General features: G+C 41.3%; 1 protein-coding gene across 1 annotated transcript in view; it reads left to right on the forward strand.

The window, feature by feature from the left end:
* The window catches only part of armh3 (armadillo like helical domain containing 3), a 151,629-nt gene that overhangs the window by 97,380 nt on the left and 37,767 nt on the right, over nucleotides 1–16,482 (forward strand). Inside the window, exons 21-23 of the mRNA XM_043712942.1 lie at nucleotides 6,856–6,938; nucleotides 10,357–10,483; nucleotides 11,540–11,615. Of these exons, the coding sequence (XP_043568877.1) occupies nucleotides 6,856–6,938; nucleotides 10,357–10,483; nucleotides 11,540–11,615 (286 nt within the window). The remainder of the gene's footprint in view (nucleotides 1–6,855; nucleotides 6,939–10,356; nucleotides 10,484–11,539; nucleotides 11,616–16,482) is intronic.

Here is a 16,482-nt window from a genome sequence, read left to right on the forward strand (position 1 = left end):
GTGAATATAGTTATTCAAGATTACAACTATATCTTGAATAAAAGGGTTGTAAGTATGGTTGCTAAATTTGTTGAGGATACAAAAATAAGTAAGAACTTAAGTTACGAAGAGGATGTAAATCTGAAAAGCTAGGTTAAGTGAGTGGACAAAAAATTTGGGCGATGAAGTATCATGGGAAAATATGAACTTGGCTATTTTTTCAGTAAAATAAACAAGTATAACCATACTTAAATGGGGAGTGTTTATTCAATTTCTTTTTGAAACTTGTTACTGAATCTTCCACCACACTTCGAGCTTCATTCCAACTTGTAACAATTCAAAGGTGTCTGAGTGTCCTGGTATCGGAATTAGAAAATACTGGTGTGTAGGCACAATGAGTGATTGGGAAGCTAGGTGTAATGTTGTTCTTTATTGCAAGGTAGCAATATTGAATGAAATATAAACAACTCCAGCCTTCAAAATCCCAAGACAGACTTATTCTAATTTTGCATCTGTTCTTGCACCAGAGAATGTCATTTTATCCCTATCTGTCTTATTGAATCTTGTAATCGCCTGGAGTGTTTTTATAAGCATGGAAAGTGGAATAATGCCGTGGTTTTGTGGTAAGGGAACAACTGTTTTGGAGGTTGAGCAAAAGCTCCAATCGTAAAAGAAATACTGGTGAAGTTTTTTTTTATTGGAGGGTCAGTACTGAAGAAGTGCTGCATTGTTGGCAATCTGTACTGAGGGAGCATTCTGCAGAAGGAGGGTCAGTACTGAAAGAAGGTTGTATGGTTGGAAGGTCAATACTGAGGGAGGGATTCACTGGTGGACAAGCTACACATTTCAAACCGTAAGTTAAGCTGAGATCTCTGCATCCGTTAATATAAGAAGTAAAGTGGAGTTATCCTGGTATGCAGGTCAACATTTATCTTTAGATTCAGATCTAAAAATAACTGATCATCATTTTTTTGTGGTACTTATGTGAGCTTGTTGCTAGCAAATTGACAGTCGCCATTCCTAGTTGGCAACATTGACTGCATTTCAGAAAGTTCTTCATTGGATGTAAAGTGTGATGGATCATGCTGGGGTCATGAAAGGTGCTATAGAAATGCAAGTTTGTTCTGTCTTCTTTCAGCATCAGTCAGAATGCCTTCAACTGCCCATGCTCAAAGTTATATCAAGCTACAACCTCTCACATCTATTATTTGTTGTATTTTTTTAAAACCTCCCTGACATTTTTAAATAATCTTCCTATATTTTTCTTCTTTCTCTTTATTTTTACTTTTCTTCTTTTGCTTACACATTCACTTATTACTTTTATTCTTGCTCTGTCCTGCCTTTCTCTGCCTGCAGTTTGATTGAACTCTCCTCCTGACTTCCATCCTGCAGTCTCTTTCTGCTGCCTGGCTCCCATCAGGCTACCTCGCAGCCAAATCAGATCAGCAACATAGCACATGCAGCGAAGCTCAGTCACTACAGCTACGTAACATCTGTTACCACCATCTGCCATTGTCTCTTTTTGCTCCCTCTTGTTGGAAATTATTTAGGATCAGCAAAATAAATACCTGACCATCTGAGGTTAATTTTCAAATCATTTCTTCAAACAAGTCCTGCCCAAAAATAAAGTACTGCAGGTGATAGAAGTCTGAAATAAAATAAAAAAATACAGCTCAAGTACCTTCAGTGGAGAGAGAAGCAGTTAGTCTTTCAGGTTGGTGATCTTTTGTCTGAACTGGGGTTTCATGTACCATCTGAAGGATTATACTTCTGATAGTTCATAATTATGGCTTATTAGTTGAAGTTCAAATCCAGTATGACACTCATCTGGTCTGGTGGTGAAATTTGTGGATGCTATCAAAAGCGTTCCTGCTTCAAGCCTGGAAGTAGAGACATCGGTCCACGAGGAGGCCATTCAGCTCCCAAGCATATTCTAATGAGCGAATAAAAGGGAGGCAATTGCCTTGTGGTATTATCGCTGGACTGAAAATCCAGAGACACAGGTAATGCTGCACCCTCTCTAAAGCATTTGCATCCTTTCTATAATAAGGTTACCAGAACTGAATACAATATTCCAACTGTGGTCTAACCAGGGTTTTATAGAACTGCAGCAAAACCTCATGGCTCTTAAACTCAATCCCCCTGTTAAAGAAAGCCAAAACACCATATGCCTTCCTAAGAGTCTTATCGACTTGGGTGGCAACTTTGAGGGATCTACGTATGTCGACCCCAAGATCTAGCTGTTCCTCCACGCTGCCAAGAATACTGTCTTTAACCGTGTATTCGGCACTCATATTCGACCTTCCAAAATGAATCACTTCGCATTTATCCAGGTTGGACTCCATCTGTCACTTCTCAGCCCAGCTCTGCATCCTGTCAATGTCTTTTTGTAGCCTGCAACAGCCCTTGACACATGGGGCGGCACGGTGGCTCAGCAGTTAGCACTGCTGCCTCACAGCGCCAGGAACCTGGGTTCAATTCCCACCTCTGGCGACATTTGCACATTCTCCCCTTGTCTGGGTGGGTTTCCTCCGGGTGCTCCTGTTTCCCCCCACAGTCCAAAGATGAATTGGTGAATTGGCCATGCTAAATTGCCAAAGTGTTAGGTGCATCAATCAGGAGTAAATGTAGGGAAATGGGACTGGGTGGGTTGCTTTTCAGAGGTTGGTGTGAACTTGTTGGGCTGAAGGGTGTGCTTCCACACTGTAGGTAATCTAATCTAATCTACTCTACTTACTACAACACAACAAACCTTTGTGAAATCGGCAAACTTACTAACCCCACCTTTCCACTTCTTCATCCAAGTTATTTATAAAAATTACAAAGAGCAGAGGCCCAAGAACAGATCCTATAAGACACCAGTAGTCACCAGGTGGAATACTTTCCATCCACTACCACTCGTTGTCTTCTTTCGGCCAGTCAATTCTGTATCCAGACAGCCGAATTTTCCTATATCCCATACCTCCTAACTTTCTGAAAGAGTCTACCATGGGGAACTTTACCAAATGCCTTACTGAAATCCATAAACACCACATCCACTGCTCGACCTTCGTCAACTTGTCTTGTCACATCTTCCAAGAACTCAATACGGCTTGTGAGGCATGACCTGACCCCCTCAAAGTCATAGGCAAAAGTAAGTACCACAGATGCTGGGGATTAGAGCCAAGAGTGTGATGCTGGAAAAGCACAGCAGGCCAGGCAGCATCTGAGGAGCAGGAGAATCGACGTTTCGGGCAAAAGCCCTTCATCAGGAATGAGGCTGGGAGCCTTGGGGGTGGAGAAATAAATTGGAGGAGGGTGGGGCTGGAGGGAAGGTAGCTGAGAGTGTAGTCGGTAGATGGAGGTGGGGGTGAAGGTGATAGGGCGGAGGGGAGGGTGGTGCAGATAGGTGGGAAGGAAGATGGACAGATGGGACAGGTCATGAGGTCGATGCTGAGCAGGAAGGTTGGAACTGGGGTCAGGTGGGAGTGGAAATGAGGAAACTGGTGAAGTCCACATTGGTGCCATGGGGTTGGAGGGCCCCGAGGTGGAAGATGAGGCGTTCTTCCTCCAGGCGTCGGGTGGTGATGGAGTAGGTCTAGGATCTCCACATCCTCGGCAGAGTGGGAGGGGGGTTTTGAAGTGTTCGGCCACAGGGTGGTGGGGTTGATTGGTGTGGGTGTCCTGGAGATGTTCTCTGAAGCGCTCTGCGAGTAGGCATCCTGTCTCCACAGTGTAGAGGAGACCGCATTGGGAGCAACAGGTACAGTAAATGACATGTGGAAATGCCAGTGAAACTCTGATGGACGTGGAGGGCTCCTTTGAGCCCTTGGATGGAGGTGAGGGGGAAGGTGTGGGCACAGGTTTTGCAATTCCTGTGGTGGCAGGAGAAGGTGCTGGACGGGGAGGGTGGGTTGTTGGGAGGGGTGTGGGCCTGACCAGGTAGTTGCAAAGGGAACGGTCTTTAGGGAAAGCAGATAGGGGTAGGGAGGGAAATATATCTCTGGTGGTGGGGTGGATGAGATGCGCTGGAGGACATCATCAACCACGTGGGAGGGGATATAGTGAGAGTTACATACCAAATTGCTGCTGCCTTTAAAGACCGCAATTTTCCCTATCTTTAATCAAACTATGTTTTCCCAAATAGTCATAAATTCTATCTCTCAGAATTCTCTCCAGTATCTTGCTGACCACTGACGTAAAACTGACTGGTCTTGTAGACATGTATTTGTCTAGCTTCCCTTTAAATCCATCAGTTATCTTCATTTCAACCACTCCATATGGTGGTGAATTCCACATTCTGTGTAAAGAGTTTTTTTCTGAATCCCCTTGTTGATGGTTATCTTATAACGATAACATCTAGTTTTCCTCAGAAGTGGAAACACTCTCTGTATCAATTCGAGAAATTCCCCTCATAATTTTAAAGGTCTGTATTAATACGAACTTACAAATCAGGAGCAGGAATTGGACCATTCATCCCTCAAACCTGTACTATTTGAAAAGACCATGGCTGTTCTGTTTGTGGTCTCCACTCTGTTACTGTCTGCCGTTGTCTCTTGTGTCAATCAAGTTTTAAACTCTGCTTTAACAATATTCAGCGACTCTGACTATACTCTTCTCTGGGGAACAGAATGCCAAACATTAACGATCTTCTTTGAGGAAAATAAATTCTTCTCACCTGCAGAATCAATTGTGCCCAGTAGTTCTAGACCCTGCCATAAAGGGAGGTATGTTTTCAGCATCCACTCTGTCAAGTCCCCTCAGGATTTTACACGTTTCAAAAAAAGTCACTTCTCATTCTTCTAACTCTAGCAGATGTAGGCCTAACCTTTCCTTGCAGGGTAACCCTGAATGAATTTATTAAAATGTATAAGATCCTGAGGAGACTCTCAGATCCAATCTCTGATTCCACTATATAAGCTACGTTGTCGTTAATTGTTTGAAGTATTAGGATTTCACCAGTCAGCCTCCACTTTTCTAGAGAAGAGACTTAGCCTTTCTCCTTAGGTGTGATATCTTTTTTGTGCCCTTTCCATTGTCAGTGCAAACTTTTTACATTTGGTGACCAGTACAGCAAACAGCACACTTGAGTTTTATCTGACTAATGTTCATTGCAGGTTCAGAGTAACCTGTGTACTTGGCTTGCTTTTGTTATGGCCTTATGACTCATGTTGTGACTTGTTGGAATTTGTGTATTTGTACACCCAAATCCTATTGTTCCTGTACCCCATTTTGATTCTTAATTTCCCAGGTCTCATGTCTCACCTCATTCTTACCAATTATTAATCCATATTTCAAGTTTATTATTGATTCATATTCTAATGCTCCTCATGAGTGTTGACTATAACCCCAATTTAATATGGCATGCAAATTTAAAAATAATGCTTTTGCTGCCAAAGTCTAAATTGTTCATATAAATTGTGATCGAGAATGGTCCAAACACTGATTCTGGTAGGATCCCACTTCCCACCTTCTGTTCCTCTGAAAAACTGTCTTTTACTCCCACTCTCTGCTTTCTGTCGTCAAGCCAGATAGCTATTCAATCTGTCACTTATCCCCTGATTGTGCATTCTCTGACCTTATCCATAATGAAGCACCTTACCAAAGGCCTTTTTGGGTATGTAAATATGCAAAATCTATTGCATTATCCTTACCTATTCTGTCTTTTGCCACCTCAAAGAACTTAAGGTTGGTCAAGCAAGATGTTTTTCCTTTTTGAAATTCATCCTGACTACTCGTTTTTCTATTTTTGGTCCTGTTTTCTTCTTTTTAGGAATTCCATTATTTTTGACCACCTGAAGTTAAGGTGGCTTCCTATATTTCCCTAGATATGTTTTATCTATCACCTTGGGTATAGGTACAATATTAGCTAGCTGCCAATCCTCTGGCACCAAACCTTTCCCTATTTTTATTGTTCCCAAGATTATTTTACAAAGCACAATACATACTGTCTGGAGAGGAGCTTTTTGTCCTCTTTATATTATATTTCTGCTTGGCTTTGTTCTTGAGTGACCATCTCTCTTCCTGACATTATGGCCCGTGATCCCACTTTTCCCAAGCAGAGGAAATAATTTTTCCCACTGTATCCACATTAATTCCTTTCTTGTTACAATCATCTGGATTAGTGTCTAAACTCAAGTGGATGTGGACTTGAGTGTATGCAACCTTTCTTTATAAAATCTGACTCGTGAAGCCCATGCATCATTCTGGTGACTCAGAGCTGCACTCCCTCTAAAGCCAGTTTATCATTTGTGAAGTGCGGTGCTCAGAAATAACGCAGTTACTTCAGATTCCATTAGACTGGAATTATTTATCTCCACAGATGCTGGCAGACCTGCTGGGTTTCTCCAGTGCTTGCTCCATAAGGTTTTACTCCAGGTTGATTGATGCTCTGGCCAGTTCATGTATAATTTCCTCTTTGTGATTCCTATTCTGATTGAGATAAGGTTCCACATGCATTTGCCAAATTTGAGGAGTGTGTGTACCAGTGATTAGCTTGTTACAGTGAATGTCCATTAGGACAATGTTAGTACCACATTGAAAAGGAACAGATTCCAGATTAGGCAAATTGCTGTCAATTCTGGAGGAAATTGTGCAAACCCCTTATGCTTTATTTATTGGGCAATTGGCTAACTGCTTGCTAGAGGATCTTAACTCTATTTAACCAGTCTTTGACATTTAGCTAGTCTTGACCAGGGAACAGAAATAGGTAATATAGCTTTGTGTTGAACCAGGGAGAGCTTCAGTTAGAAATCCCTCTTCGTCTAGTGTTATGAAATTAATCTATTTCCTAACATTACAGCACATACCATAGCAAAGGAGTTGAAGAGAAATTTAATAAAAGTTGTTTATTTTTGTATTAATACTTTTCTTACTGTGTGCTTCCTGTGATTCCAGCTCTGATCAATCTGTTGAAATTCCTGATGTCGAATGAGACTGTGCTCTTGGGGAAATACAACATCTTTGCTTTGGCCTTAATGGTGAGTCATTAGTTGTCAGTATACATTTTGTTAACATTTTGTGTTTGCTCAAGAGTCTCTCAGTTGTCCCTAGATGATAGGAAGACTGTTTGATGTAAAACTCTGCGTAACTGTGAAGTCGGTCAAACCATTTTTGATGAACAGCGCCAGAATGCTTTAATGTTTACTGTTATATATAAAACTGTGTAACTGACTAACCCCTTGATAGTGTGGCCCTGTCACTGTATGACTGACTGACCCCTCAATAATGTGGCCCTGTCACTGTGTGACTGACTGACCCTTCAATAATGCGGCCCTGTCACTGTGTGATTGACTGACCCTTCAATAGTGTGGCCCTGTCACTGTGTGACTGACAGACCCTTCAATAGTGTGGCCCTGTCACTGTGACTGACTGACTCTTCAATAATGCGGGCTGTCACTGTGAGACTGACTGACCCTTCAATAATGTGGGCCTGTCACTGTGTGACTGACCGACCCTTCAATAATGTGGCCATGTCACTGTGTGACTGACTTGACCCCTCAATAGTGTGGACCTGTCACTTTGTGACTGAACTAGTGCAGCCCAGTCATTGTCTGATGGACTGATTGGTGGAAAAATTCCATGAGAGCACAGATTCTTGCTTAAGTTCTTGGCTACAGTGAAAGCTTTTGGGATCAAGGCAGATGATACAAATGGATACTGATTTGGCTTCAGAATGAATAAGCAGAAGGTTTGGCGAACAGGAGCAATATTTCTAATCGGACAACCTGCAGACCTTTCCTTGAACTTGGCTGCAGAAATCCTGCAGCTTGTGGTATGTATTTATGATAAAAGAACAACTACTGCAGTAAATGAAATGTTAAAGTTTGCAGATTGCAGCAGAAAGGAGGATTTTTACAAGTGACGGATTGCTTTTCAGAGTTGCCTAGCAACAAAAACCTAGCAACAGGGCACATGAAGTCACATGGACAGTTGACGTAGAATGTTAAGGGAGAGGGAAAAGCCACCAGCACTGGCAAATCTGTAAATTTTTTATTGACCTCAAACCCTCAGATTCCCCCCCGTCAGTTTCCCTCAATCTCTACCCAATATGCAAATCCTGTCCAATGAGCCAACTTTAACCAGCACCTCATACAATATTCCTCCCTGGTAGGCTGTTCCATGCAGGATATTTTTTGATCAGAGCCACAAAATTATTACTGGATGTCAGCAGACAAAGGCTTAATGCACTCGTGAAGTTACACTGTATACTATATTTCAGTCCTTTTAAGCTGGGTTATTGCTGGCGTTATAGAAGCACATAGATGAACAGGAAAAGCCATTCAATTAGATCGGGGTTAATCTGTATCCGAGTGTTGTATACCTGCCTTGGTTCCAAACCTTTTAATGCCAAATGAAAATACCTTCATATACATTTTAAAATTTTCTATTAGATCATAGAATCATACAACACAGTGGCTCAATGGTTAGCACTGTAGCCTTGCAGTGCCAGGGACCTGGGTTCGATTCCAGCCTTGGGCGACTGTCTGTGTGGAGTTTGTACATTCTCCCCGTGTCTGTGTGGGTTTCCTCTGGGTCCTCTGGTTTCCTCCCACAGTTCAAAGATGTGCAAGTCAGCTGGACTGGCCATGCTAAATTACCCATAGAGTTATGTGCATTAGTCAAAGGGAAATAGGTCTTGGTGGAGTATACTTTGGAGGGTCAACGTGGACTTGTTGGGCCGAAGGGCCTGTTTCCACACTATAGGGAATCTAAATCTAAATCTAGCATGGAAACCTTTGGTCCAAAGGTCCAATGCTGAATGTTATACCAAACTAAACTAGTCTTACCTCCCTGCTCCTGGCCCATATCCCTCCAAACCTTTCCTATTCATGTACTTATCCAATGTCTTTTAAAACATTGTATTTTTACCCACATACATCACTCTCTTGGGAAGTTTATTCCATTCATGAACTACCCTCTGTTTAAAACATTTACCCCTCATGTCTTTTTTAAATCTCTCTCATCTTAAAGATGTGCCCCCTAGTCTTGAAGTCCCCCATCCTAGGGAAAAGACAACTACCACTAACTCTATCCCCTTATTATTTTATAAACTATTAGATCACCACTCAACCTCCTCTCCTCCCAGCCTAACCAGTCTTTCTTTAGAACTCAAACCTTCCATACCTGGCAACATCCAGGTAAATCTCTTCTGAACTTTCTCTGGCTAATATCCTTCTGATAACCGGCCAACCAGAACTGGACATAGTATTCCAGAAGAGGCCTCACCAATGTCCTGTACAACCTCAACATGACATCCCAATTCCTATACATAAAGGGATGAGTAATGAAAGCAAGCATGCCAAACACCTTTTTAATCACCCTGTCTATGTGTGATGCAAGCATCAAAGAATTATGTACCTGCACCCCTACGTCCCTCTGTTCTACAGCAGTACCCAAGGCCCTAGCATTAATTGAATAAGCCCTATCCTTGTTTGATATACCAAAGTGCAGTACCTCGCATTTTGCAAGATTGAACTCCATCTGCCATTTTTCAGCATGTTGACCCATTTTAATCAAGATCACTTTGTATTCTTAGAAAACTTTCTTCATTGTCTACTATGCCACCAGTTTTGGTGTCGTCCACAAACTTACTACCCATGCTTTCTATATCCTCACCCACATCATTTATATAAATGACAAACAACAGAGGATCCAGAACGAATTCTTCTGGAACACCGCTGGTTACAGGCCTGCAGTCTGAGAAACAATCTACACCACCTCTGTTTGTGCCCTGCCATTAAGCCAATTATGTATCCAATTGGCAAGCTCACTCTGAATCTCATGTGACCTAACTTTACTAATTAGTCTACCATGTGGAACCATGTTGAGGTTTTACTAAAATCCAAGTAAACAACGTCTACTGCTCTGCCCTCATCAAACAATAGATGTAACATCACTTTGGCGTGTAAGTCCCAGATTTGTGACCTCACCCTTGAATGACCTAGCTTTAACCTTTAAGATTCTTCCCCTTTGTTCTGTGCTCCTCCAAACAGAATAATTCCTCTTCATCTGTATTATCAATTCCTTTAATGATCTTAAACTCCTCAATTGGATTTCCACAGAACCCTCTAACTTGAGAGTACAAACTGGTCTCTGACTTATCCTTTGAATTTAAGCCTTTTATCCAAGATTTTTTTTCTCCCATTTGTCTGTTAATAATTACAACTTGAATGCGTGAACATTTGGGACTGGTTGAATGAAGATGATTGCAGCTGAAGTGAATTCAGAACCCTGTACCTGATGAGGCAGTACAGAATGTCTCTGAAGAGCTCACACTGACTCACACCTCAGAGGCTGGGCAGGACAGGACTGCTCCTTGGGTGAAGTGTTTGCCTTTTCTGCTATCCTCTGACAATTGTGACAGACTAATTGAGCAATGACTCTTCTTTGTTGTAGGTTGTGAATTTATTCAACGTGTTTATTACATATGGTGACACTTTCCTCCCCACACCAAGTAGTTATGATGAACTTTACTACGAGATCATTCGAATGCACCAAGTCTTTGATAACTTGTATTCAATGGGTGAGTTTGTTTTTATTTTAAACTGAGTTAAAAGGAAGACTTGAAGTTCTGTCATTAATTTCACGTCCCCAGTATGTCTCAATGGTTCACAGACAGTCAAGTACTTTATGAAGTGTAGGTGCTGCAATAATGTAGAATATGCAGCAGTAATGTGTTCCACCAACAGTATTGTGTTAATGATTAAATTATTTTTCTTTGGGTGATGTTGATTCAGGGATAAACATTGATTCCAGCTCACCTTGGAGAATTCCCTGCTCTTTTTCAATCAGTGCTGTGGCAGCTCAATTCATTCCCGAATCCAAAAGAAAGTACCTCTGCTAATGTGTCAGCTTCGATTGTGTGCTCAGCAAATTCACTTTGGATAATCTGAGGAAAGTATAGAATCCCTACAATGTGCAAGCAGACCATTTGGCCCATCAAGTCCACACTGATCCTCTGAAGAGCATCCCACCCAAACCCACCTCCTACCATATCACTATAACCCTGCATTTCAACCTAGCCTGCACATCCTTGGAGATTATGGACAATTTAGTATTGCCAATCCACCTAACCTGCACGTCTTTGAACTGTGGAAGGAAACCGGAGCACCTGGAAGAAACTCATACAGACGGGGTGGAATCAAGCCCAGGTCACTGGCGCTGTGAGGCAGTAGTGCTAACCACTGAGGGACTGGGCAAAGTTATGGGCTCACAGACCCTTTCTATTGTATTTAAAAGCATCGTCTGTAGACTCTTTTTGCTTTACCCCACTGTTCATCACCCTTTCAGCCACTTAGACCTCTCTTAGAATTCTCCCTCCAAACTCCTCCTGTTTTTCCCATTTGTTTACAAAAGTCTCCTTAAAGTACCTCTGAAAGCTCTGACCATCTGTCCTAAATCTCTCTTCAATTCCACATCCAATATTTTTGCCTTGTGCCTCTGCAAAGGCCATACATAAAGGTAGGTTGTCACTGGGCATATACCAGATGCAAGTTTTTGTTCAGGAAAGTCAATGTAAAAGTCATTGGAGATGAGTTTGAAATGAGTGTTGGTGACCTTTACTTTTGCTCCATTACAGTTTTGCGGCTTTCAACAAACAGTGGTCAGTGGAAGGAGCCAGCGAGCAAAGTGACCCATGCACTGATCAACGTCAGGTAAGGGGCACATGCAAATGAAGAACTTTGTCTTGAGAATAGATCACCATAGCTTAGTGTAAGTGGGGATCACTTTCACTCTTGTTTCTTTGGTTGATCCATCCCATATTGAGGACATTGTGACACGAAAGCTGTATCACTTGTGTGGTTTAGAAGCCCATTAACACACGAGATGTATTACGTGAACATGGTGAATTTATTGTATAAAATATAGGGGAGTTATAAATCAAATTTCCATTTCTACAATGCTTTTCATGAGGTTGGGCTGTAATATACTTTGCGACATCCTATAGTGTGGTTTTTGAAGGGCGGTTACTGTTATAATATAGGAAGCAATTTGCACACAGCAAGATCCAAAATGATAAATGTTGGCCAGTAGGATTTTGCATGTCCACTTGAGACAGCAGACATGTCCTCACTTTAGCTTCTTATTTAAAAGATAGCAGCTATAACACTGCAGCACCCCTTCAGCACTGGCACTGGAAGCTTCAGATGCATTGGTACTCAGGTCTTGGAAATGAAACTTAACTTATGACCTTCTGACTCTTAGATGAGAAAACTAACTACTCACCCACAGGTAATGTGTTTCCTAACACTGTGGGGTTCATGATGTGGTTGGAACTCCCCATTACATTCTTATTCCTTTCATTCATAGGATGTAGGCATCACTGACAAATCTAACATTTATCATTTGTCTCTAATTGCCCTGGAGAAAGTTATGGTGAATTGCCTTCTTGAACTGCTACAGTCAGTGGAGTGTAGCTTCACCCATTGTGCTGCTGAGGTGGGGTTTTGACTCAGCAACAGTGAAGGAATGGTGATATGCTTGCAAGCCAGGTTGGTGTGTGTCTTGGAGGGGAACTTGCAGGTAGTGGTGTTCCTAAATCTATGTGGTAGAGATTTCTGCCATGTTTCAGCTGCTGAATCCCAATAAGTGAATGACCCAATAAAACCAGTCAGAATGTATCATGCTAGAATAGTTAAAATCTTTGCAATCCCCTTGATCATCCACAAATGATTTATTCAATAAATATTACTCTGCAGGTGTGGAAAACAGTTTCTCTGTTTAGGACATCAACTCAAGTTAAAAAGAAACACATTTGAGGATTTAAGTTCAGCCATCAGCTCATTAATTGCTAAAATTTAATTCAATATATGGATCCTTGAAATTCGGCCAGTGACTTAATGATTAGGTTGAGTCAATAACAAAATTAAATTTTGTCTGTATGGCTTTTAATTATTTAATGTTGCTAGTAACTTCATAACAATATTCAATTGAAACTAATTTGGTTCTTAGCTTCATTTTCAAATTTATTTGGAATTGTGTATATACTGAATGTGATTTGCGATTTACAGTCCAAGCTGTTAAAGTGTATATGGCAACCTCCATTGTTCACATTGCAAAGCTGCGTACTCCCAGACCCAGAAGCTTCAAACCTCTTGCAAACCATGTTCCATGCACCTTAATATCTACATTTGCTTTTTTATTAATATCTATGTTTGATCCATTTTAATCTCTGTCCTCTGGCACTTCATTCCATTGACATGATTTATGTATTGTTCTTCATGCTCCTGTAGTGTAACTGTATTATAGATTTCACTCACGTAAAGCAAAGCGACCAATTATGTCTTATAAAAAGTGATGCTCACTTGGAGATGCTATTTATAGCTGTTGCAGGTTCACCCTCATTAGTTGTTCTGTATTGAGATAATAAATGAGGTAGTCGTAGCGCCATTGACTACAGAACAGAATTGGAATAATTCACAAATAGATCTGATATGGATGCCTCTCTACTGAAAAGCCTTTGTGGTGTTACCAACCAGAGTAAATGGATTGTTTAGTGTTAATGTAGTTCCATTTGATTTCATATCTTTACCATTGCCTGCTATTAATCTTTGTTTTGTCCACCTTTGTTTGATCAGTGACTTGTCTGAACTCTATACTATTCTGCACACCTGCCTAGATGTTATCATAGAATTTGTTTCACAGTTTCCCCTGCTATCAATCCTCATTCCCACTCTGTGGGCTGAAGAATTACTGATGTGTTTGTCAAACTGCAGTACGTGCAGCAACAACTGAAATGAGTTGAGTATTTGGTGCAAGGTGGCAGAGTGTTTTGTTCAGGGCTGTTCCCAGTTTTTTCTTCTAGTTCCGCTGGCTGATGGCCAGACAAGTGTCATAAAGTCCATTTTAATTCCATCACTATGGCTGTGTGCCTTCTGCCCAATCAGCACAATATGCATCTGGCCATCTCTAGCCCATGCTTACCTTGCTGTACTGTCAGGATTTACTAATGTTTGAAAATTTATGGAATGTGGACAGATGTGTGTTTAATGGGTACAGAGTAGAAGGAGCTTTACTGTATTATTATCCCTATGCTATACATCACCCGGGAATGTTTGATGAGGACAGTGTAGAGAAAGCTTTACTGTGTATCTAACATATGTTGTAGTTGTCCTAGCAGCTGAAGTTGGGTGCCCTGAATGAGAAATTATTTCTCCTGAATTAGTACAAAATTTACCAAAAAGAAATGCTCGTTACTTCACTAAATCTTTTGGGGAAAAACGAAAGCATACATTTCACTTAAGGATCCTGACAGTTTGTCAATAACTGAGATAGATTAGTTAAGCTGCCAAGACTTTGATTAATCTCCTCGAATTCCTTAAACGCACTGGCTTGCTCTATCTTCAGTGAGGAGATTTATGATAAAGGGTATACTACCAATGCATACCAGATTAGATTGGTGCAGTCGCAGTGTTCATGCTGACTGCTGTTGTTGTGGTACCCATGCTCAGGATGAATTGTCTTCTCCTTTTCCCGTGTTTCTCAAAGGGTTGAACATCCTCTGCCTGATCCTTTGGCTTTCAAGGGGCTAAATGGTCACCTTTTGATTCTTAGCTAAAATATTAAGTTAAGAGTAAGAGTTGAGGAATAGGTTTTGTTTTGTGGTAAATTTCCAGTGAATGCACTGGAACAGACAATCTAAATAGGCTGAAAGTGCAATGTAGATGTATTTTTGGAGAAAGATAGGCTTGAAGGATGTTTTGTGCAAATAGGAGAGGGGCCTGAATGAGATCTCTGAAAATAGAATGTTATCTAGTTCATACAAGCTCAAACAGTGTGTGGAAATTCTTATTATACCTTCCACTGAATGCATGGATGACGAGCATTCAAAGTGCTTGTGACCTTTTGCTGAGTGGAATTGTTACTCTGCTAGATCAGTATGTTTAAGGCTGGAAGGGAGGAAATTGGAGTGGGTTTGGAAACCAAATAAGTCTTAATTCTGCGAAGCAATAAATGCCTTAAGCACCAGTTATGGTTAGCTTGAAGTTCTCTCTCTTCTGCGAGAGAAAGATCATTGGTTCAAACGCCAATCCTGGGATGACACTTCAGTGAGAGTTGCAATGTTGGAAACATGATTCTCAGACAGAACTTCAGATCCAGGTCCACATCTTGTCTGACTGACAGTGAGAATCTGCTAGATGTAAAGGAAGAGTGTTCTCTCCAGTGTCCTGACCAGCATATTGCTCCAAATCAATTTTACCAAAATTGGAACACAAGAATGAAAGAAATTGGATGCTAGAAATCTGACATTGAAAAGCAGAGTATGTCAGTCAGTGTGGTGAACTACTTTTAAAGATGCTGTTTTCATGTAGGGAGCCATAACAGCCAATTGTTCTCAACAAACTCCCCAAATAGCAGATGACTAGCCAGGTGACACAACTTCTGTGGTCAGTAAAACAGAAAATGTTATAAATATTCAACAGATCAGACAGCTTCTGTGAAGAGAGAAACTGTGAAAGTTTCAAAATAATGACTGTTCAACAGGCTTGAAACATTAACTTTGTAGAATAAAAATTCACTGTTTGCTCTAGAACATCTGATAGTGAAAACTTTAAATCTAAATGCAAATTCCTTTTTTGTTCATACGTAAGATCTGACAGTTCAAATGGTTTGCCATTTGCAAGCTACCTTCCAGCATCCTGACTTGGAATTATGTTGTCATTGACTAACTGCTTCCCTCCTAGCACTGTGCATGTAAATATATTGCATAGACTATAGCAGTTCTAGGAGGTGGCTCGCCATCACCTTCTCAAGAACAACTGGGGACGGACAATAAATGCTGTCCTTGCCAATTACACTTACAACTTGTGAATGAATGAATAAATAAATGAATAAGGTTGGGTCTTGTGTCCAACTGCTGCACAGTGAAAGTTTACCCTACAAAACAATCCTTTGTAAACAATAGACCACACGATGTAAACCATCTTGCACAACATCCTGTAATTATGTGGGCCCCATTTGTTTTGTCTTTGAATCATGACTTTGTGGCTGAATCCTGCAGTTTTATCTGCTCAGCGAGTTACCAGCCTTGTGACCTGCTGTCTCTTGTGACAAATTCAGCTTTTCTTCAGAAATTGGTCTGGTTTTAATGCACCCATCTGGCTCTGACTCCTTTTAACTATGAAAACTTAGACAGCAGGCAGTGTAGTTCACAAGTGGGCATGCGTGTTCTGGGATAGGTTTTTTTGAGTTTGTGTTTCTGTGCATTTGGCATAGAAGGCACAGAGGTTAGCACGACAACTTTGCAGTGCACCCGACGGATGGTGGTGAAATTATGAGAAAGTGAGGACTGCAGATGCTGGAGATCAGAGCTGAAAAATGTGTTGCTGCAAAAGCGCAGCAGGTCAGGCAGCATCCAAGAAGTAGGAGAATTGACGTTTCGGACATAAGCCCTTCTTCAGGAATGAGGAAGGTGTGCCAAGCAGGCTAAGATAAAAGGTAGGGAGGGGGGACTTGGGGGAGGGGTGTTGGGAATACGATAGGTGGACGGAGGTTAAGGTGAGGGTGATAGGCTGGAGAGGG

The sequence above is a fragment of the Chiloscyllium plagiosum genome, chromosome 22 (assembly GCF_004010195.1).
Source record: "Chiloscyllium plagiosum isolate BGI_BamShark_2017 chromosome 22, ASM401019v2, whole genome shotgun sequence".
In the NCBI taxonomy this organism is placed as follows: Eukaryota; Metazoa; Chordata; class Chondrichthyes; order Orectolobiformes; family Hemiscylliidae; genus Chiloscyllium; species Chiloscyllium plagiosum.